General features: G+C 41.4%; 2 protein-coding genes across 2 annotated transcripts; one reads left to right on the forward strand and one right to left on the reverse strand.

Annotated features, from left to right (window-relative positions):
• Positions 1 to 65: 65 nt before the first annotated feature.
• On the forward strand, positions 66 to 10,490 carry gpx7 (glutathione peroxidase 7). The gene is made up of 3 exons (XM_012821759.3): positions 66 to 719; positions 8,970 to 9,231; positions 9,926 to 10,490. The coding sequence occupies exons 1-3, from the start codon at positions 588 to 590 to the stop codon at positions 10,087 to 10,089; spliced, it is 558 nt and encodes a 185-aa protein (XP_012677213.1). The 5' UTR covers positions 66 to 587; the 3' UTR covers positions 10,090 to 10,490.
• A 7,389-nt stretch (positions 10,491 to 17,879) lies between these two features.
• On the reverse strand, positions 17,880 to 23,887 carry shisal2a (shisa like 2A). Its single transcript, XM_012821601.3, has 3 exons — positions 23,509 to 23,887; positions 21,047 to 21,183; positions 17,880 to 18,309 (listed from the first exon to the last, which is right to left on the reverse strand). Exons 1-3 carry the CDS (start codon positions 23,688 to 23,690, stop codon positions 18,137 to 18,139), a joined length of 492 nt encoding a protein of 163 aa, XP_012677055.1. The 5' UTR covers positions 23,691 to 23,887; the 3' UTR covers positions 17,880 to 18,136.
• Positions 23,888 to 24,449: the final 562 nt, after the last annotated feature.

Raw genomic sequence — 24,449 nt, forward strand, 5'->3', positions numbered from 1 at the left:
TTATTACTGGTCTTTCCTGCGTTGATTTATTCCTCCAGTTTTAACTTATGTGTACTAGTGGGTTCAGAGTGTGTTGAAACCGGTTACCCGTGTTCGTTGTGTGAACCACATTTTCACGGGACTCATTTGTCTATTTATAGAAACCCTCTGTTTCAGAAGTGTTCTACAATTGAGTGACAGATTTAGTTTGAGTCGTTCATTCTGAAAGGGATTCCAAAGAATCAGGCTATATTTTTCTGTGGCAAGTCACTGAAAGCAAAAGATTTAGCCTAGCTTAGTCAGATGTTAATATTGATACATCTGATTAGATGTTAATATTGATACGCAATTCTCCTCGCATGTCACATATTTTGGACTCTTACAACACATTTGGGATATGGTAATAGCCTTGGTCTGTGCAAATTCCGTACGAGGCCAGACAGGCAAGGCCCACTGCGTTTTCTTTCACTCATTCCATTTAATTTCATTGGCTCTTTGGACGTCCTGTACGTAACACAAAATCAACGTGTCCCACTACGCCACTGTAGCCTACTCAAAACGAGAAATAAAGTAAGCCAGTTTGGGCCAGCCTACCCTCACATTCCAAGATGTTTCTAGCGGTCCTTGTATTGTTACCCATCCTGTCTCATCTTATCGACGCCAAGCAGAAAGATTTTTACACATTCAAAGTCGTTAATATTAGAGGGAGATTAGTGACTTTGGAAAAGTACAGAGGTTCGGTAAGTTTTCAAACTTTGGAGCGCCTGAGAACGGGATTGGGGACGTTGGGGATGTAGCGCACCTGGTGTTTTGCATGACTCTAAAGCTGCTCTGCATCCTTTGTTTTCCACTGAGCATGTCTGTTCGTTTGTGTACCTTACTTTTTGTGCTTCACTGTCTTTCTGTTTTTGAATAAAGCACTAACACAATACAAAATTCCGCGGAGTTTTGTATTCTTTCCGTTCACTTTGTGTCTACGTGGCACCACCTTTAACTAGCTTAGCCTATCATCTTATGGTCCAATAAACGGTATGCTACCTCTATGTGACATACCCTGAACTGTCTGTTTAGTTTGATAACATAAAGTAGCCTAGACTATCGCTTCCCTATAATTAATATGAGTCCTGTAAGCTATTTCTTCTTGTCATATTTGTGTCGTCTGGATTACTTGTCTCATTTAAAAAAAAAAAAATGCGCTATTTCATGAATGTCTGAGGGTTAATATAGAACTCATTATATCTCGATAGCCTATGTGGTCGTTCTTGAATCTATCATGTCTAAATTATTCTACTCAGACATCCATAATTCAGCAAAAAGTACGCTACCCTACGTCAAAATAACACTAGAGGTCCTCACGAGATAACAAGTGAAGGCTCTTGTCATAAAGTGACTAATTTTACCGATAGGTGTTTCTTTCTGAATGTTCAACGTATGGTAAATGTTTCAGATATGACATCTTGCACGTGAAACCACTAACAACGTCCTGATAATGCTTTTTTTTCAACGGTATTCATTGCTGCATTTGAGGTCTGCTCTTTGTATTTAGCCTATTAGAGAGAGGGACAGTATGCATAATATTACAGCCTACACAGAATCAGGGAATGTCAGTATTACTTTTGTTTCAGAAATGTTTTATATACAAACCTTGATTCTTCACCCTCATATACTGACTACTTATTGTATATGTATAGGCTACAGTCACCCCATGGAGAACTAGCCTACATAAACATACATGTTTGTTCTGTCGTTCAGTTATGCCATCATCTAAACATAGTATACTATGTTACACTACTACTACCTACTAAGAACGAATTATTAAGGGTGTGAATGTTTAGTCTAATGGACAATGGTGTTTCCTCAGAGAAAGAGGGTAGTCCTGGTGTTTCCTCAGAGAAGGAGAGTAGACTACTACTGAATTAATTTGGTCCTGCCTGTAGGCCTATGACCTAATTTATATAAAAGTAAGTATTGTTTCAAGGAAAATAGTGAAAAAAAATGTGCATTAGTTTTTTTCGAGTAGACGAGAGAGAGAGAGAGAGCAGACAAGAAAGAACTATCATTTCCTGAAGCATACATTTTCTGCCGTAACTACTACCACACTAGTGACCACTATTCACTATATCTTTCTGAAAGCTATGCACTTCTTGAGAATATTTCTGCATGGTAGCAACAACCCATTAAGAGCTCTCAAAGTATCATAATGACTTATCAAAATGTGATATTTGATCGTTGCAACATGAAAATTATGATTTGTGTGCCAATTGGATCGAATGTGGCTTACAAATTTCAAGATCTGCTAAATATCCAACACATTTCAAATTGTCCGAGGCGTACATAATTGCATCACAGGCTATCACCACAATCTTTGTCAGGAATTTGAATTATACTTTTTTTTTAATTTTTCACACAGAATGTAGAGGTGGACTGGTGATGGTGAAAATACTGATACGTCTAGTAAGTTGAACTGGTGATAAAGGAGAAACACAACTAGTGATGGTGAATTAGTGTATAGAAAGACACTGTATATTGGTGATGTGAGCTAGTAGTGCTTGTAGCTAGTGATGGTGAATAAGGACAATTATCTGTCTGATGATGGAAGTGATGCAAAGTTGAGAGTTGAAAGGAAGGACCTGTAAGAGTATCTCCAATGGGTGTATAGTGACAATCCCTAGGCATGTGGATGCCGTGTTTCCCGCAGACATTCCTCCAGTTGGAGAGATATGATTGCCAATGGATGATGGCCCATCCAGGTAGAGAGAGGTGCAAGAGGTTGTGCGTTGTGCAAGGGCTGCATCAGCTCCTGGACCTAACAGGGTACCTTATCATGTCTATAAAGGAGCACCAACCTGGAAATATCTAAGGATCCAGCAGTCAAGAACACAGTTCCAACGGTGAAAACCGGGAGAAAGTGAAATCCACAAGAAGCCGTTCACCATGCTCAAGGTGTTTTGCAGTATAGGGATATCATTGGGCAGGTACAGAGTGGAACAGCAGGGTTTGGGTTAGGTGACAGTTGGAAACCATGGTGTAAGGCTACATTCGAGAGGAGGAGGCAGATGGTAACCAGCTTTGTTCGCAAGCAAGAAGCGGAAACTTGACCAGCAGCGGTGGCAATGGAGCAAGGGGCAATGGATGAGCTGGCATAATGTCGAGAAGAAGACGGTTAGCTATGGATGGAGGAGCTGTTGGCTATGGATGCTCACCACATTAAATTCATTGTTGGAGACACTTTTGATGTCCCCCTAGCTCTGCAGAACCTCAGTCAGTGGATGGGTAAAGATGGAAGCTGCAAGTTGCGTATAGATGTTTGCTGATTCAAACATATTCTGTCTGATTGAAGAACTAGCTTGAGCCAGGGTTAAATGAGTTGCCGGTTAATGACAGGGATAGTAGAATTTATTTTACTGGCAGATCTTGGAAGGCAACAAGTTCCACCATGTATTGTTGTGACTGCTATGAGACCAGACATGGTGTTGTATTCTGAGTGTGAGCGCATTGTTTACTTTATTGAGTGAACGATTCCCTTTCAAGATATGATTGAGGAAGCCTTTGAAGGGAAATAGCCAACTTGTGCATAACTGGTATCGAAAGCAAGGGAACGGGGTTGGCAAGCACACACAAGACCAGCGGAAATAGGTTTTGGCTTTGTAGCTAAATCAACCACAATACTTCTGTTCGATTTTGGAGTTTTAAAGGAGTTGTCCGAGACGCTCACAGACTACTTAGGGACATGTGAATTAACCTGTATTATGTGGGAAAGCCTACTGTCACAGGATGTTTAGTTGCTTAAGGTGACCAGGTGATCATATCCCAGTTTTGTCTATGTCATAAACTAAATAACTAAAAATGTTTTACCAAACATGATGGTTCTTTGATTATGTCAAGCAACCGGGCAGGCAGCTGAGTTCGCAAGAATTTTACTAGCAGACTGCTTGTAGTTAAATACCATTCATCCCCAGACATTATCTGATGAATCCTACACAGAAGAAAATGCATCAATCAAAGCTCAGCTTTGAGAAGGGAAGAGATAAAAAGACAGAGAGAAGGGGATGGAAATGGGAGAGGAAGAGCAGGTACTGCCAACAGTGCCAACTCTTATAGAAGAGCCAATTACTTCATTCCTGTTGCAAAACAAAGCCATAGTGCTTCTATTAGGAGGTTTACTACTTACTCTGAGTTAACTTACCCAGGTTTGTCACTAAACCATTTACTCGGAACACAACACAAACCAAGGATGATCATAGTGTCATAATATAGTATTATTGTGAAAAATATATTATTGTACATTTAGCTTATGCTTATGTAGGCTACTGTTTTAGACACATTTCTATGATTCAAATCCAAGGTGATGCAAACTCAAACTGAAAGATAAAATAAAGGTGTATATAATTTTGGTTTTAAAGCTATATTGTTATCTAGTTTTTGCCCTCCAAACATCTTAAAAAGCTGTTACTATGTTGCTCAAGCCTCAACCACTCAAAACTCAGCCACTCAACCACTTAGCCACCAAACATGAAGAGCACCGTCTGTGTTTTCACAGATGGTAAATATGAAAAATATGTAAAACAACAATTGTGGTATGGGTCATACTGTACTACACAATGGCCACATATTTTGCATTCAGCGCATGTAAATACATTTGAATCCATATGACATGATTAGAAAAAGATATATTCATCTGTACATCACTGAAGTTCATGTCTCATGAATACTCTGAATACATGAATATTTAAAATTCATTTTCATATACTGTATGTCTGAATGCATCTAGTTTATACATATGCCCTATTAGCCTGTGTTCAACAGTCTGCTGATTTCCTTGAGGCATTGTGTTAACAACCAAATGAGGAAATCTAGAATAACACTGTAGCTTCATGCCACTCATGGTAATACTTATCTCTGCATGATGTCAGAACATAATTGTCATGATGTACAGTAAATATTGCAATGTCTGTGTGTTTTTCAAAGAGGATAACTGCGTGGTGTTGCTTTTTTTTGTTTGTCTGTAGGCCTTTATTGTGACATGCATACAGGCAAGAAACACTGACATAGTAGGACAGGAGCGACTGACAGGTCTATTCTCGACATAAAGACACTGACAGTGTACAGATAACTTAAACTAACACAGGGGAACTACACAAGCATCAAACAGCAATAAAGACGGACAAAATGATGACAATCATACACGCTAACATTAGTCACAAACGGGAGTCATGAGGAACATTCTAGAACAGAATAGTTCCACATTAATCAGAACATATTGGGTACTACAAACAGTTACAACATTATGTTGCATCTTAAGACTTTGATCATTCTTATCCATCATGTCTTTCCCATGAACATCAGAATGATGTCAAACAAACATTTAGAAAGCATTTGAACATTGTTCTCCTCTGACTGAACGGTTGAATTGATATGACATATGATGTATTTCTTATTGAAATGATAATTGATTTAAAACAGTAGATGCACTGGCATTTGCCAGTGTGCTCTGAGTATCTTTTTGTGGCGCTGAATTTGATACAAATTACAGGGTAGCAACAGACTGACAATTGAATTTAATATCATTGAAGGAACACATTTGGGGCCTTTGTCTGATTGTGAGTGAATGAAAGAATTAAAAGTGAAATGCCAATCAGCCAGAGCAAATTTATGGGAGCTAATGGAAGGTGCGTATTTGCATATAGACCAATTATAAATGTGTGATTAAATCAGGGAGTCATGTTCCTATTCAAAGTCAAAACAAAAGTGCACATGTCCTGGCAGTTGTGTTGGACTTGTTCTGTTGTCATGTTGTATAAATACCTAAATATTAAAGGGTCACTGAACTAAATGCGTTCAGAATGAATTAAAATGACATTAAATGAAATGGCAGGTTTGAGTAAAATGGGAATAGTAGGGAATAGTGTTGTTAATCGTCCCTGTGCCCAAGAACACCAAGGTCACCTGCTTAAATGACTATCACCCGGGAGCACTGACCTCTGTGATCATGAAGTGCTTCGAGCGGCTAGTCAAATCATTCATCTGCTCCTTGCTGCCTCCCACCCTGGACCCTATGCAGTTTGCATACCGGTCCAACAGGTCTACAGACGATGCCATAGCCCTGACCACGCACACCGCCCTCTCCCACCTGGACAAAGGGAATACATATGTGAGGATGCTGTTCATTGACTACAGTTCAGCATTCAATACCATCATCCCCTCCAGACTCGTCTCGAAGCTCGTAGACCTGGGACTTAGCACCCCCCTATGCAAATGGATCTTCGACTTCCTAACGCGGAGGCCACAGGTGGTGAGGATCGTGACCGCACTGACAATGATGAGTCAGCCTACAGAGAGGAGGTTGTTACCCTGACTACATGGTGTCAGGATAATAACCTCTCTCTCAACATCAGCAAGACAAAGGAGATGATTGTGGACTATAGGAGACGGCAGGTGGAGGAGCACGCACCCCTATACATCAACGGTTCCGCAGTGGAAAAGGTCAGCTGCTTCAGGTTCCTCGGGGTAAACATCAGTAATGACCTCACCTGGTCTGCTCACACGGACAAGGTGGTCAAAGCGGCCCGGAAGCGCCTCTTCTTCCTGAGGAGACTGAAGAAGTTTGGCATGGACTCAGTCATCCTCACCAACTTCTACAGATGTACAATAGAGAGCATCCTGACTGGTTGCATCACAGTGTGCTGCACAGCCAAGGCCCTACGTAGTGTGGTCAGGTCTGCAGAGTTCATCATCGGCAGGGAGCTCCCAGCCCTGCAGGACACCTACCACACACGATGCCTCAGGAAAGCTGGCAGGATCCTAAACGACTGCTACCACCCAGCCTTCAGACTTTTTACCCCACTGCCTTCTGGAAGCAGGTACCGTAGCATCCGGTCTTGTACACGCAGACTGGAGAACAGTTTTTTCCCGAGGGCCATCAGGCTGCTAAATGGACATTGACACACTATCGGCACTTTTGCACTCGTCACTTTACATACACTGTAACTTTCAAATTACTGTTTGCACCAGTGGCGGTGCGTCAATACAGGGCGCAAGGGCGCCGCCCCTCCTAAAATTTTGAGATGAAAAAAAAAAAAAAAAGTAAAAAAACATTATATACCAAACAATTAAAATAGGAACTGTACTGTGTTAACGCGTTACATGTGTGTGGGAGAGCGTAAGCCCCTGTCAACAACCACTTAAATGTGACCAAATATAATATATTGCCATTCGTTATCACTGAGATAAGCCACTCCTCCCTGGAGGGGCGCCGGCCAAATGGAAGTCAATGGGAGCTCTCATACTTTTCTGCAACATTTGAGCAAGGACAGCTTCTCATTGGCGGATGAAAGTTCGATCCTGGGGCGCAAAATTTTGCGCCCTGACCAATGACATCGTTTCTTATTTCAACGCGACTGGACTATTCGTCGAATCAGAGACCTTTATCATTCCCTCATATCCCATATACATCTCACGTATCTACGAGAGCAACATAGCTAGCAGAGACTTTGATTCTGTGAGTATGCCGACTGAAAACTTTCGAATCGACGATCAGATGTCGATAAGAAGAGACTGAAAGACATGGGACCCGAACGTCCGGATTTAAAAATGCAGCAGCAGAGCATCGATCGCGGGAGGACGTACACCCGTAGCTTCTCCTCAAGCCTGTATGCTAACCGGAGCTGGTTAGCTGGTTGTTCAGTGAGTGATGCGTTTTTTTGTTTTCCCTGCCTGTTGTTCCAAAGTCCTGGGACTGAAACAATCTGGACTGCAACGGGGATGAGGGATCTAAAGCACTTCAACGATAAATGTAAGAAGCACGAATCTTGCCGCAGCCATCTAACAGCCTGAAGCTAAGCCTCTTTGGAAGACTGAGTATTGCAGAGCAGTTGGACGAAGGGTACCGAATTGGCATTCGAAAACATGTATCATCCAGTGTTTCTGAATCTAGTCTGCTCTAAACTACTGGTATCATTCAGTCTTTCTCACTCTATTCTGCTCTAAACCTCTACACCCTGTGTTTTTTTCATTTTTTTTATCTACTCTGTTTTAAACTTGTACACAATGTTTCTGAATCTAGTCTACTCTAAACCTCTACTACCCAATATTTAAACCTCTGGAACCCAACCCAATGTTTCTTAAACCATTCTGCTCTAAACCTCTCATGCCCAATTTTACAGTTTGTTGAGAGTTGTTAGTGGACAGTGTTGAGCACTGTGTTTTCATGAAATAAATCTTTTGTTTTTTAATATATTCGACTCAAAACCTCTCTTGTGTTTTTGTTTTCTCATTGTGGAGTGCTATTTAAACCGCACTGCCCAACTGCGCCTATAGTCTATATATGTCTATGATTGCGCCCCCCCCCCAAAAAAAATCACCAGCCGCCACTGGTTTGCACTACACTTACATTCACTGTCACTTCCAACTTACTGTTTGCAATAGCAGTAATATTATATCAGAATTATTGCACTACCTGTAACTCCCTCACTGGATTGTCTGTAGGTTAGTATAGGCTTAATAGGTTAGCATAGTTTATTATATGTGTATTTTATGTTTTATGTATATATGTTAGTATTATATAGGTTGTTATATGTTTAGCATATTGTATTGTATATTATAGGGTTAGGGTATATTATATATCTTGTATATTTAGTAAGGTTATTTAAGTTATTATATGTTTATTACGTGTAAATGATGTTCAGAGTACTTGACGTCATGTTATGTTATACTATGTTATGTTATGGTATGGTAGGTTGTTGTGCGGTGCCTTGTCCTAAGAATTTCAATGCCCAGTCTGATCCTGTGTCATTCTGTGCATCTGACAATAAGAGACTTGTAACTTGTAACTAATCAAAGGGTATTCAACCATTCTCTACTGTCAAGCTGTTCCTCCTTGTATGTTGACCAGTCCTCATTCACCTTTGTCCATGGGAAGCTTCCAATGAGCTCCTGCTACAAGCGATGTATGAACGAATCACCAGGTCACCTACCTCATTACTCTTTCGCAGGTATCTCTGGTGGTTAACGTGGCCAGCGACTGTGGCTTCACTGAGGCGCACTACACAGACCTGCAGCAGCTCCAGAGGGACTTTGGGCCGTACCACTTCAACGTCCTCGGCTTCCCCTGCAATCAGTTCGGGCAGCAGGAGCCGGGAAGCGACAAGGAAATCGACAGCTTCGTAAGGCGCGTCTATGGCGTGTCTTTCCCGCTCTTCAGCAAGATCGCCGTGGTGGGGGCAGGGGCCAACAACGCCTTCAAGTACCTCTCTGGTGAGCTTGAATAAAGAATGATGCATGTTTGGATTATCTGGTGTTAGTGTGTGTGTGTGTGTGTGTGTGTTCGCTTGTGTGTTTGGTTTTCTTGTGTGTATGTGTCTGTGTGTGTGTGTGTGCATGTGGGGGTGTGTGGGTGTGTTTGTGTTTGTGTGGGTGGGTAGGTTGATGTATGTATTTTTGTGCATGTGTGAGTCTGTGTATGTTCATGTGCATTGTGAGTAGCCGATGGTGAGGTGTGAACAAACTATCTGTATATGCATAAATGTCATGTAGGGTTTCCAATAAGGAAGGACTATAACTATTAGGATTTTGTTAACGTGCTGACAGCTGACAGAGGGTTGTTAGGTGTGAATGAATTCTGTTTTAGCATGAGGCCTGCATTTCTATCAGCAAAGTGAAGACAAAGCTACGCTGCTTACCCAAACCGCTGTAATCTGCAACTGTAATCTTTTTGTAATCTGTAATCTAATCTGTATCATTCTCATCAAAATGTATTTAGGGATGTTCTCAGAATGATGGCTACCTCTGAATTGTTAGCCTGATAGAAGCAGGTATCTCATTTGAAATAAATACAATTACTCACTCAGTCATCTCAGAAAGAAACCGCCATTGCTTAATGTTGGTAGAGTAGAATGGTTAGACTAAAAAGGACAGGAAGTTCATTTGTTTTAATTTTCTCTTGCTGTAGATGCGTCTGGGAAGGAACCTGACTGGAATTTCTGGAAGTATCTAATTGATGTCGATGGAAAAGTTGTCGATGCATGGGGTCCCCAGACATCTGTGAAAGAAGTCCGACCAAAAGTAGCTGATATGGTCCGAAAACTTATCCTGAAGAAGAAAACTGAACTTTAGTGAGCCACTGTAGTCATCTTTCAATGAACCACTGTTACAAATGCCAAGACACCAAGCACTGGGCAGGAATCCATACTGCAGAAAGAGGAGCCATGCCTTTGAAACGTGATAAACCTCCATCATAAAATCTTGAGAACAGGAGTTTTTGATATTTTGAAAATGAAACCATCAATAGTTCAATGGCTCATTAGAACATGGATTCATTCAATCAATTTTACATTTTTGTTGTGCACTATTATATGCAGGATAAGTGACCATTTTGTGTTGAAATAAACAGATTTCTTTGCCTTGCCTTGTCACTTATACTATGCCGCTGCTGAAGCTATGGAATGTGTGATGACACACGTGTGTGGACTAATAAAGAAGCCATAACCTACAGGCGTCCGAGCGCCAGAATTGTTTCTCATGTTTCCCTGTTATTCCTGAGGGTTGAAGCAGCAGAAGTGTATTCTGCACACAGTTCATAAGGACTGCTTGTGCATGTCCACAGAAATTTCCCCAGAGATTGGCAATTTGCCTTGCACCAACAGCAGAGAAATTGGGCTTGAGCTGAAGCTTCCCATCCTTCTTTGTGGTAACAGGAAATCACATTAGTTTTCCAAGAAGCCACTTGTCGCCAGGTCCATGATCTCTCCCTTGCATATTAAACATAACATAAGCCTGTAGATACATGGCTTCACCTCATAGCCATTGATTGAGAACAGGTGGTGTTTGTCTATTTGATGGAGACTGAAAACTTAAATTATCTAAAAAGAAAAACAATTTTACAGGCCCAAGGACCATATGGCGGCAGAGAAAATGTATTTCTTCAGTCATCTTCTTTCATTGTGTTCATTTAGTTTAGTTTAAAAAAAAAAAATGTATTCCTCGGTTGTTATAAACCTGGTCTGCGCAAGACAGGAGGGAAAGGTTAATCCATCATGTTTGTGTTCACAGCAATTGGTCACATACATATTTTGTGCCAAATTAGTTTTCTAATGAGTTTTGTTAAATTATCACCCTATTCGCCCACCTCTGGGTCTATCCCATAATGAGTAAAGCTTAGGTTCTGATTTGTTCTCTGGCCTGCATCCTTTCACAGGATATGCGAGTCAAGTCAAAATTATGCAAAACACAGAGAAAGACTGCCAATGATGTAAAGTGTATTGAAAATCTATGGAAGATGCAAACAAACAACACAGAAAAGGTTGATGAACAAAGAGTGATGAATAAAACATTTCAATTTAATGGTCAATATGCTGCACTGGTAATTCAAATATCTGAAGCCATTTTCACCAAGAAGCAAACACTATACCCTGTGTGGTGATAGTCTCGGTATCTGATTTCTTGTTATTACATTTGAGTACATATTTGACCTAACTTGTCACTCTGAATTTCTCAGTGAAGCTAAAAATGATTTTCAAGCAGGGCCTCTGATAAACCCTCGAAGAAGACTGTATTAACTTAAGTGCAAATAAATTGCACAATAACCCTATGAACAGTATTTCAGTATTGCAACTTAAGCTTAATATACTCTTAAGCTAGTTCTGCTCCTGGGCTTAAAGAGAATATTAACCCTGACCTTTCTGCCTCAGCCTCTCATGAACATAGACTGAGTCATCTCAAATTCACAAGTGAGGACTTGTGCAGGATTTGAGAGGTTTAATATGAGAGGTGAGAGGTGTTTTTTCTTCATCTCTTTCTTTAGTTGTCTGAATTGAAGGACATTTCTGAGGTCAGGTCAGTTAATTAAATATACAGCTTTAGCGTTACATCTTCTTTCTCATGAACAATGTTTCCCTAGAGGGAATAGGGACTGATTTCAAGTTAAGACACTAAACATGTTCAACCGTGAGCAGGAGGTATCAAGCATGGAGCTGCTTTGTTTGTTTATGTTTAATTAAGACACATGAGGTGTTGTTGGCTCTGGGACACAGTGGCACTTCCGCAGACTCTCGTAAATTAAGTGTCTAATATGTTGCCCAGAGGTGAAATATATAGGAGATTTAAACCAGTATGCATTTATGACTCCCATGAATGTGTAAATGTATACATACAATGTATTTGTCAGAGGATCATCATTAAATGTATTTAAACCTCTGTTAAACCATGCGTCTGTTCTGTGGGCAGCTATCTGTGCACAGATGTGCTAGGTCAAAGTGAGCAGAGTGTGAAATGATGAACTAAAAAATGATTAACTAAAAACGGCCGAAAGAGCTTCTGTCTTATCTTCCAGTGAAGCCATGCAGAGACTGACAGAGGCATGTACTGATTGGTAGTATTGCCCTTTGCGTCTTCAAGCACACGCTTCCTCAGAAAGAGATAATCAATGGAAGATTGATTGGAGTCTCACTTTCTTATGAAATGAGTATGAACTCCAACGATTTTTGAAACATGGGAGGAGTAGTGAACCTTGTAAAGTCCATTTGTTTATCTATCTTACATCAAATAACATGGCCCTACAATCTTGTCTCTTGGGGAAAGAGAAGCCTCACGTCTCCCGCCACCCCCTCTGTGATGTGTGTCTCTCCGTGCCTCTCTCTCCTGCCTGTGGATTTCAGTCAGCAGGTGACACAATAACAACAAAGTAATTTGGGATGCCTTGGCTTCCAACTGTGTTTGCAAATACGGTGGAGTCCTAAGAGTCGCACAGTGCCTCAGATACATAGCGGAGATACATTGGTGATTGCTAGAGAGGAGGCAGGCGAATCGACACAGCCACAAAGGTGAGATTTACACAAGGAGGTTAAAAGTGAATTCTGACTTTGAAATGTAACCCAAAGTTCTTGGTGACCTTTTGTGGTTTTGAGTGTGTGATTTTGTCACACACACACACACACACACACACACACACACACACACACACACACACACACACACACACACACACACAAAAGAGAGAGTTAATAAAATGAAAGGACAAGAGTGGGCATGGTTGTCATCTATATTAAATTCTCTGATAGAGAAATTGTAGGTAGCATGTCAACACTCATGCTGAAGTCACAATAAATTAAAGATTATGGCAACACAGAGGAAAGTCTGTGATTTGGCAAATGACTCATACTAATTTAACATAGAGGAGGTATTAGTCATGTTTTCACTCTTTCCCAAGGTTCTGCTGCACTTCATTTTTCTTCTAATCTAAAAATATGCTGGGGGTAAAAAACAAGATGAAATTAATTAAATTTCCTCCCACACAAACACATCAAAACCAACATGGCTTGTGAACACATTTCTGACACAAATTAAACATTAACATATTTGTTTTGAATCCCAGTCAGGACTGGCCAGCAAGTGCTCTACTCTTCAGTTTTAGGCAAGTATGAAACAACACTAATGTAGGAAGGCCTTGGCATAGTTCTGAGGGTTTGTTATCTCTTCTTCCGATGGAGTATTTTTTCCTTGTCTTATATATGGTTTGGGTGAGGAAGGAGGGTTAGTTAAAAAACACAAGCTTCTCCACATTTCAGGAACATAGGTTTTTTGGTAATTGTATCAACCTGAACTGCAAAATATCTGCTAAATATGAACGTTAAAGCAGCAATAAGGAGTTCTGTTCCAAAACTAGCAAGCTAACTATCTAAAAGGCATGCAAAAAACTTGCTAACTGGTGTATTTTTGCAGTATAGTTGGCAATGTCATGCTGTGAAAGCTGAGGAAAGGTGATTCAGATATGACCATGCGTGCGTTCCACAGCACTCTGCCTCCGTCACGCCCTTAATGATTCAGATATGACGATGCGTGCGTTCCACAGCACTCTGCCTCTGTCACGCCATTAATGATTCAGATCGAACTGTCATGGTGTGTTGTTTTGTGAGTGTGGTTGACAATGGTAGCCTGACGATGTCATACTCATAATTCTAGTCAGAATATGAGTCTGATACCGCTCCGTTGGACTGTGATTATGGGGCGTGTTTCAACCGAACCAGGAAAAAAAATGCCTCTTCGCTCAATTGGATATATCTAGAACCAATCAGAGCAACGTAGTATGACCATAACGTAGACCATGGGGCCAGCTGATACATTAAACTTTTACCGGATCCCGTAGGAAGGACGGCAAAAACATATTTTCGATCGACAAATGCCTTGATCGCGTTTCTCTGTTCCTCTTTCAAAATGAATGTGCTGTCAATGTCTTCTAAAACAGACTCGAATTTCCACATTTCAGCTCTCCAATGGCAGCCATGTTTGTTGAAAACGAATTCACCCCAAAAGCTCTTTGGTGACGTAGTTGATTACGTTAGGGTTGATCATCTGTCCATCGTCGTATAAAGCCCGCCCTGACAATTTGATTGGTCTATCTATCTCCTCACAGATTTTTGTGAGGAGATAATTTCTCCCCAACGGAGCGACACCAGACCGAACTTCCCGACCAAAAAATGTGTGGGCGTGGCTAAATTCGTCTGGCATCCAGGCTATGACAATGGTTGAAAACTTCTGAAAATCAAATAAAACAAACAAACATTTCTTGTATGGATAGATACATAAATAAATAACTGGACAAAACCAGACATCCAAATGGTCTCAACATAACTAAACTAAACTTATTATACAGGTCCTCTGAATGTTGCAAAAAAATCAGTTGAATTGAATGGGCTCTCCTAATATGCAGAAGTTAGTCTGGTATTTCTTTATGTTGACCGCTGCAAAAAAATGAATGAATGCCTTTGGCAATGGGTTTTATGCTTCTAAATCACATCAAGCAGTCTTTTTGTAAAAGTCAGCAAGTAAAACGTTGCTAAAATATCTCCCTTACATTCCCTCTCCACAGGCAACTCCTTTGTGTCACAGTGACCTGGCAGCAACAGAGTCAGTGTCTCCACTGGGGATTTCACAGTTGAATCTGTATACCTACCATTCTCAGTAAAAACAACACAGAACAGAGAGAGATAGAGAGAGAGAGAGAGAGAGAGAGAGAGAAAGAGAGAGAGAGAGAGAGAGATACATGAATGTGATTATAGACTGATGTAGTTCGCTTGATGCTTGGTCACAGATTCCCTCATCTTTTAACTCATTGTTCTAACGAACTGATCAAAAGTGTAAACGACACAAACACGGTGTTTCATATCACCATTATCATTGAAAGAAAACTGAAGACACCACTGAATGCAAAATAGCCCTCCTGAATATATTTGATGGATTAACATTGTTTACTCATGGTGAACGTTTAAAAAGGAAATTAAATCAATGACGAACATGTATTCCCAGACAGGTGTTGGACCACCCACAACACAACTGGCCACATCTGGCTTCTCCCCCGAGATTTACCACTGGATGTGTGGTTTAATTACTGTAGAGATACAAGGCTTATCATGATGCGGCGGCACAGCTGTGTGGGTGAGAGTCAAAGGACATCATTAGTATTAAGTGCTGAGATCAATAGTGAAATGATATGGTTTACATGGCAGAGGATGGACTCAAGCCATTTGTGACTAACTTCACTTTCTCAGTCGACTAACATAACTATTTCATATTAAATCAAGCCATTAAAGGTCTTTGGTTTTATCTTTAAATGCTTTGTTCTCTAACGTGTTTTTGGTGACACATCAGCCAAAGACCTGTGCCTTCATTACTCTAGACGGGACTGATGATAGAGCGTGTAATATAATCTGTCCTTTCGGACTGTTTCTTTAAACAGCAGTCAAACTGTGATATCCATCTTTAAAATCAGGTTTTCCTAGTGGATATCCCAGGCAACACTGATTTCTGATACTTTTCCAGCCAGAGTTTTTAGATGTAGGGAATGCACAATCAGATTATCAGTGTTAAATCCTGATCTCAATGATGCATCATGTGTCCGCTGCTCTCACAGGAATGTACATTTTTGTAATGGAAGGAAACCACAGGATTTTTAGGTTGATAATCTTCTGTCTATTGTTCATTTACCTGGTGCCCTACCATAATAGTTGACCAACACAGAGCTATGGAACAATATGAATTCACCTGTACATCTAAGGGGAGAATAGCTTCCCTAAAACATGTCTGAGGATAGTGGATAGTGACCATACATGGCTAAATGTCATCCATGTTTTCTGACCCATTCATTGTAAAATGCAAAGACTTTGATGTAAAGTAAATATATGCATTGATACCGTTTACCCATGCCTAATTTGCTTCCATGGACACCTCAAAGCTTCTTATAAATAAATGCATGTGGGGAGTGATAAATATCAGGGGCTATGTCATTCATTGATTGACTGTTCCTGACCAACAGCGCTTTACATCTATCTTTCAATAGACTCAAGTAACGTACCCTTTTATGTTGAGCGCCATCACCTCTGATGTTCTCCGGCCCATCCCCCCTCCCTCTCACCACCCGTTTGGCCACTGTTCTGCTCTGCCTCCGCTGTCACAATCCAGCATGATTCTGTGAGCAGGGGGACTACACGTTATCCTCGACTGAGGACAGGCCCTACACCAAATACTATTTAATTGCTCTATGCTGAGCTTGCCTCGGCACCTTAAGATACCCCTTTGTGTGTGTGTGTGTGTGTTTAGAGGGGTGTACAAAGGGGCTGTTTGAGTTAAAGGAGTTGATAGAGTGAGAGAGAATTTGAGCATAGCGGCCTGTCTTGTCATTCACTTGGTGGTCACTTAAGGCAAACAGTATTCACTTAATACTCGGGGGTACCTTAAGGCAAACGTCATGGGTTAAAGTGGTGCGACCGTAGGCAGTTATTTTTTATTTTATTTTACTATAGTTCCTGTTAATGTTCTGGGTAATACCAGGGTAATTACTTTTGTATAGTTTTCCCTATCAGTGCCTCTATGTAAGAAGTGTCAAACCATCACACTTAAGTGTAAGACACAAAGTATCTCTTTCAGACGTAATGTGACAGTAAGGTTACTAGGTGTTAAATTATAGACCCCTATTTCCTCTTGCACCGTTTCTCTGCATAAGAGGAGTAATACAACCGATGATTGCATGTCCATTTTGTCAAAAAATGTGAGAGGCAACTACATTCAGAGAGAAAATTGCTTTAATGCATCAGTCATCATCCATCCTATAACAATGTCTGTAATTAGCTTTTGGCTAAGAACTGTAAACACAGATAAAAGGCCTTCATTTGATCACAAGAGAACACAGAGAAAATCCTCTGACAAATCCTTCACAGTGATGCATGCCAGACACCTGCCAGAGGACACCAAAGACAGAAGTCACAAAAGCTACGCGATCATGTGACACTTGCATGAACATGTCAGCATTGCTTTGGCACTTTCCGGTAACCATGGACACACATACACACATAGGGAAAACAACAAACAACAGGCCAGAAGTACACTTCACAAGCGAACAATAACGTTAAAAAAGTTTGACAAGCCTTGAGAGACAACAATGAGTACTGCTTAGGCAAAGAGTCAGTAAAAAGATACAGATACTGAATAGAGAAATAGGAACCTGCATTGTTGTTGCTGACACATTGAACAGTGCATCCGATGCAGAAAGGACAGGTTTAAGACATGCACAGACACTCACAGGGGTATCCAAGAACACTTTGGGGACAGTCTTCGTTTCTCCACACAGTCTGATGCTCACCAGAGTACAGACCAACAGAAGTCGGCAGCAATCACTGGATGCTTTGCTGCTGTAAGTCATCAGAGCATAATTAACTATAGCATCTCAGGCTCAGTCCAGAATTTAATCAATTGGCATTTTGCACCATAAAATCTAAAGTCATTGACAAAGTCAATAACATTTCATGGTATTACTGACTAAAGACTAGACCAAGGACTAACATTGTACATCCAGTGGTGTTGTTCTTTGTTTAAGGCACTGTCTGGGTGCTAGTTACTCATCGACCGTTCTTTTATGTTTCCAAGTTTTTTTTATTTTTATTGAAGTGGGACAAGAAAATGTGTTTTTGACAGAGCATGCACTGTTCTGGGGCGGCTTAAATGGACAGACTGTGCCGTCCCTGTTGCCTGTGGGACTCGGAGGATAAAGGACAGGGAATGACTCAGAGAAACCTGATCTTGGACAGATGTGGCCAAAGCATCTTGCTGAGGTGGCTGGTGGTTGGTTCTAGCAGGCTGGGGAGACGAGCGGGGTCTTTGTCCTCGGATCCCTCTACGAGGGTCCCTCCACATTGATGGTGGTGACGGTGGCCATGAAACAGCGCTGAAAGAGGCGGTCGGGGTCCGGCGGCTGGTTCTCACAGTCCAGTTTGCTCCGGAAAAAATGCTTGCGGAAACCCTGCGGCCCGGTGGGAGCGGCAGCCTGACTCGGACCCTCTTGCGGACCTATGGCAGAGGACAGAGACCAAAACAAACTCACAAAATCTCACAAATCAGACTGACATGAGGAAAAAGTGGTTCAATAATCTCATACGGCTGCATACAGGGTAAAGCTTGGCATGAGAAGATTGAGGCACAAATAGTAGACGCAATTTCCCATCTATATAACAGTCACGAAGAGGTAGCAACCTCAATCTTGGGAAGAGTCAAGTAGATTCTATCTGCTCAAGTAATGCTTTTTGCCCTTCCACCCATGCACTAGCAACCCCATTCTCATTGAACCTGCAGCCTGTAGAAAAGACAGCCTTGTGTTTCAAATAGGTTTTTCATTTTAGATCCTGGCAGCAGTGCAGATTTAATATCTATTTAAACAACACTAATCTGCTCTATTTACACCTGACGGCTAATTAATTGAATGGCACGCCCATAATCTTTACCCTCTGCCAAGAAAACATATAGGCTGATTACCAGGGCTGTTGAGTCTCATTATGAGTCCACAGTATTATAATTACAAAGTTTCAGCTTTAATCTCATGCAAAGATAGCTGTTTTATATTCATCCCTCATTTTTGTATGTGTGTGTGTGTGTGTGTGTGGGGGGGGTGTATTTGTTATGTGTGAGTGTCTGTGTGTGTGTGTGTGTGTTTATGTGTGTGTGTGTGTGTGTGTGTGTTTATGTGTGTGTGTGTGTGTGTGTGTGTGTATGTGTGTGTGTGTGTGTGTGTGTGTGTGTGTGTTGAGGTTTGTTAGGGGAGGTTTCCTGTGAGAAATCTGTAGGCTGGGCGACAACACAGCTGTGAATCACCCATTATTTCTTCCTCAGACAAAAACAAGCACAAATGACGGTGGTGCCTCTATGACTCTCTATTGATTGATTACCACCGGGGCACTGGCAGATCTCTACATTTATATTGATTGATTACCACCGGGGCACTGGCAGATCTCTACATTTATATTTATTGATTACCACCGGGGCACTGGCAGATCTCTACATTTATATTTATTGATTACCACCGGGGCACTGGCAGATCTCTACATTTATATTTATTGATTACCACCGGGGCACTGGCAGATCTCTACATTTATATTTATTGATTACCACCGGGGCACTGGCAGATCTCTACGGAAGCCATGAACTGAATCAATACCTGGTGAACACCCACTGAAGTTGACAAGCTACAAAACTGTGTTATCTAGCCTTTAATGTGTGTTATGTGACACACTAGATAGGCATGCCTGTCCTGGTTGTCTATGGAGAACCCCCCCCCCCCGCAAATCTTGCCCTTGAAGAGCATTTTTATAAATACATGGGCCAATCAGCATCAATGACAGGGAGAAACTGCATACATGTGCAAGACTTTTTTAACCAACAGTCTGAAAACATGCTTGCATAAAATTAAGTTTCAATATCCTTGTATGGCATTTGTGCACCATAAACAGACAGCTGATTTGGTGTTGAGCCTTTAAACAGGCTTATAACAATGATATTTTTTAATGAATGCCTGGCTTTCAAAGTTACATAAACTTTGACAGAATTTGTGTTGCTTTCGCCTGGTACTTTGCCTTCTTCCAGGGAAAAACATGAGGAAATGGCGTGTATTTTCCCTGCAAATGATGTGTGCTGTTTGGGAAGACACTGAGAGAAGACCAGTAGACTTCTAAGTGTATGGTTATATCTCACAGTACTGCAGCTTCAAAGGGATCATCTGTGCCTTACAGATCAGCAGAGGTAGCCAGTGTTTACAGCCCAGAAAGCAGATTACTCATTGATATACACCCTAGGGTACTGACTATATCAGCACTGTGGTCTTTGATTAGAAATGTTATGGTTTTGATATTCAGAAGAGTCTGAGGCTTTTTTTATTCTTCCATCTTTCTCTGCCTTCACTCAGTTAATCCAGAGCTAATATCAGTAACACTTAAATGGTCTGTTATGAGATGGCCTGCAAACTATTCGTTGTTATTATACGGCTCCTTAGAATGTTGCAAAAACTTCCATTGAATTGAATGGCTACCCCAACGTTCGGGGGACTGATATGTCTTTATATTGACCTGCTGCAAATGGAATGGAATGACCACTGCCATTGGCAACAGGTTTTGGTGCTTCTGATTCACATCTTTCATCATTCCGCGAGTCGTCCATTCACTTTTCGTAATGGAAATTCAGTGAGTACTTGAAGTCAGCAAGTAATAGGTTGCTACGCGGCACCTGAAACTTTACAGTTCCATTTGCGTGAAGAACTATTTTTTCTTAGCGGAAGTCATGAAGCGGCAACAAAATCATCAAAAAGAGGTATTTTGGAGGGATGTCTTTAATCATTTTGGTAAGTAACCGTATAATAACAAATATTTCACAAACCTATAAAATATTTAACAACCCAACCTGCTAACCCTTCCCATAACGTGACCTTAACCCCAACCCAAAAGCGTATGCCATTCAGCTCTTGTATATGAAAAATGTCCCTTTTGTGGGTTGGTGATGGGTTGACATGTGCTGAGAAAGCTACACTGTGGGAGATTGAGGGCACTTATTTCCTCTAAGTGGGTTTCATGTCCAGGTACTGAATAAAAAAAAGACCTGATCTCCCACAAATGCATAGCTTCCATATCTGAATTCCAGTCATGGTGCGACTCTAGCCTGCAATGGTAATGAGGGCTGTTGTAGTCTTTTACTGCTCCTGCTAGAGACACTCATTAGACCATGATGGATGCGTGTGAGGCGCCTGTCTGATTCCGGCGAGTACCTGGTGCGTGCAGTGGCAGGCCGTTGTCCAGTCCCCGCGGCTTGGTGGCGATGAAAAGGTAGCAGAGCACACATACAGTGATAACGAAGGCCAGAAGGACCACTGCTGCAATGGACAAGCCCACCAATGCGCCGACACTGGAGAGCAGAAGAGAAGAGTGGTGGGTACATTCACAAAGATAAAGGAAGAGAGAGAGAGAGTGAGAGAGGGAGAGAGAAAGAGAGAGAGAGAGAGAGAGAGAGGGAGGGAGGGAGGGAAGGAGAGGAAGAGAGAGAGAGAGAAGAGGGAGAGATAGAGAGGGAGGGAGGGAGAGAGAGAAGGAGGGAGGGAGAGAAAGAGGGAGGGAGGGAGAGAAAGGGACGGAGAGAGAGAGGGAGGGAGGGAGAGAGAGAGGGGGGAGAGAAAGAAAGAGAGAGAGAGTGAGGGAGGGAGAGAGAGAGGAAGGAAGAGAGAGAGAGGGAGGGAGGGAGAGAGAGGAGGAGAGAAAAAGAAAGAGAGAGAGAGGGAGGGAGGGAGAGAGAGGAGGAGAGAGAGAAAGAGAGAGAGAGAGCACCAAGCTCATTTCAGCACCATGGACAGTCAATAGACATCTCAAAGTGGCTCTTTTCCACTTATCACTTAGTTAATTGGTATTACACACAGGAGGCAGTGTCTCATGCACAATACATGCTATGATGATATTCAGTAGAACAACAAGACCTCAAGACCTCACGCATCTCAAATAAGACTATTTCTAGGATAGGAGTAATTTAAAGAAAATGGCTTTTGTCATTTCTTTGTCTCCACTGATAACAATAGCAATGTTCTGGGTTCTGACAAAAAGTCTGTCCTGTTACCAGGCAACACATAAACTGCCTACAGGCAATCTCTGAAAAGCTGGACAATTCAAGTTGTTTGTACTGCCCTCCTGCTGTCGTCACTATGCTTGACCCAATGCTCAACTTTACAAAACTGAAAACTATCTCTATACATTTTCTTTAAATCCATGCAACATAAAGATTTTGCAGTGATACAACACCACATGCACTCCACTGCCCATGGGATGCCCCTTGCCAAATAAAATGACCCCACACTCACGGATCTATCATAGGCCAGCACCCCCAGGATTGCCCTTCGCCCCCGGGCAGCGTGACATGAATGATTTCCAATAGGCTGTTGACCATTTATTGCCTTGCAGGTGTCATAACCTTCGCCAAGGAGGTTATGTTTTCTGTGCGGTTTGTTTGTCTGTTTGTCTGTCTGTCAGCAGGACAACGGAAAAACTACCAAGGGCCAAGGAAGAACCCATTCAATTTTGGGGTGGATCCGAATCACGAGGCAGATCCATGCATTTAGTTTTATTTTCGTTGACATTGCGAGATACGGCATTTGGTCTTGGCAGAGGTCTACAGTCTCCAAGTGCAGTCTTCCATGCATACCAAGTGACTAACTATGCAATTAAACCTCCCACCTATATACAACTGTTGGTGTGGAGGTTGGAAAACCCATTAGTGACACAGAAATTAAGGGTGGAAAGATATTTTTCTCTCCACTATAGCAGACCAGAAGCTCCACACCAAAGCAAACAACTATGACAGCCATGATTCCACATCACTGGATACCATAGAAACAGTGGATCACTCAAAATAAACCTCTTATTTTTGGGATGTTACAAAATGGAATGATGATCCAAGTGACTTTGACTACAAAAATCTAACAAAAAGTAAAACGTCACTGAAAGATTTTTTTTTCATCTTTAGCATATTATTCATAGTGCAACAGCAAAGATATTTAAAGAAAGTGACCAGAATGTCCTCTTCACACTAAGCTACAACTCTGATGTCTCAACAAAAGCTGCATAAGTATACACCTAACATTATTACCTTATTCACCTGAAGGCCAACCAAGCTGATAGAACACATGAATAGTCAATATTAAAATAATTTCAAAATGTTAAACTGGTTACTGGGCAATTTAGACGCCTCTTACTACCTCTGCATTACATTATTATATCATATAAACTGAACATTAACTTATCTGTCAGAACATTTAGAGCCTGGCTATTTAGAAATTACTTTAACTACAATTCACCTGTCGAAAGGTTGGGTGTTAAATCCACCCTTGCAGAGTGAAACAATGTTGCTCATTGTGCTGCTATTTCAGTTGATGGAAGTCAATTAGTTTGCATTCCCTTTCCAAAAAAGTAAACATGATGTCAAGGGAGAAGTATTGCCATTCCTCATTCAGAAGCATGAAAAAAGAGGCACTGCTGGGACCCCATGTACCCCTGCAATCTTTGGAGAGGGGTTAGACATATTTTATCCAATATCTCTCTCAACCAGTAGAGTGTGCAGGCTATAAGGCTTAATACAGTACACAATACAATTTAGTGCAGAAGAGAAAATGCTTCATTAGGCTTAAAACTATTGAACTTTCTTTGTGTAAACAGGTGGCACAAACAGAGGTTCTTCGCTCATTCTTACCTTAACCACCACATGTACCCATACTCGTAAGGAAAAAAGCTGTTTGGGTCATCACAGCAATACTTGAAGTCGCTGAAGCCACAGCAGAACACAGCTCTCGCGTCGTTGCCCAGTTTAGGACACGTGGATGCGTTCACAAACTCCTTTTCCGCGTTGTAATAACCCGAACAATCCGCGCTCATACTTGTTACAATAAAGTCGCCAAATTGGGACCGAGAGTTTTTCAGATTAGAGGAAACTGCAGTGCGCAAATGATGTCCATGATGTACCTTAGCGTCTCCAACTGATTGCTACAACGGTGCTTTTGACAAAGGCGATGGCTGATGCTCAAATGCACAACTCAGCTTCTTCTCAGCAACTGAGAGTACATTTCTGTATTCTTCGTCCCTCCCCCCTCCCTCTGTCGCTGCTAACATTGCATCACAGAACACTACGCGTCTAAGTATCCATTCAGAAAAAACGCTGATGTGCTCATTCAGACCATTTATCTTCTGTCTTCACCCCGCAAAGTATTTGGCGCTCTATAACGAGGAAAAAAAAACGGTGACAACTTTCCACTCACATGAAATCAGATGGTTCTGTAAGCCATGGAAATGCCAAGGAAATGCCATGCAATATGTCTTAAAGTAAAGGTAAATTAGGAGGAACTGAGTCAGCTCCGATAACATTTATATAAATTTAATTCATAGCGATGTAATGGTCAACTAGGCTGTACACTTCCTGTTTACCACCACTTTTGAAATAATGTTTGATTTTGTTTTGGTTCATGCAGTCATGTAAACATTTCGGATAGTCATGTGTAAAATGATTTGATGTAATAGAAGTTGCACTGCCTTTAGCCTATCCGTTCTCCAGATTTGGAGAGAGAACAAACAGGGGCAAGGGTACACTGTAAACCTGAACAAGTTCAGAGTACTTAAAACTTTTGATGTAACCGATTA

Source organism: Clupea harengus, chromosome 10, assembly GCF_900700415.2.
Source record: "Clupea harengus chromosome 10, Ch_v2.0.2, whole genome shotgun sequence".
Taxonomy (NCBI): Eukaryota; Metazoa; Chordata; class Actinopteri; order Clupeiformes; family Clupeidae; genus Clupea; species Clupea harengus.

Bases quoted from the DNA above. Each gene is read 5' to 3' on its own strand.
- shisal2a (XM_012821601.3), bottom strand. From the start codon at position 23,690: ATGAGCGCGGATTGTTCGGGTTATTACAACGCGGAAAAGGAGTTTGTG. The intron at 21,184-23,508 runs GTAAGAATGAGC...TCTGCTCTCCAG, and splicing joins GGGTACATGTGGTGGTTAAG to TGTCGGCGCATTGGTGGGCT. The intron at 18,310-21,046 runs GTACTCGCCGGA...CCTCTGCCATAG, and splicing joins CCTGCCACTGCACGCACCAG to GTCCGCAAGAGGGTCCGAGT.
- gpx7 (XM_012821759.3), top strand. From the start codon at position 588: ATGTTTCTAGCGGTCCTTGTATTGTTACCCATCCTGTCTCATCTTATC. The intron at 720-8,969 runs GTAAGTTTTCAA...ACTCTTTCGCAG, and splicing joins TGGAAAAGTACAGAGGTTCG to GTATCTCTGGTGGTTAACGT. The intron at 9,232-9,925 runs GTGAGCTTGAAT...CTCTTGCTGTAG, and splicing joins CGCCTTCAAGTACCTCTCTG to ATGCGTCTGGGAAGGAACCT.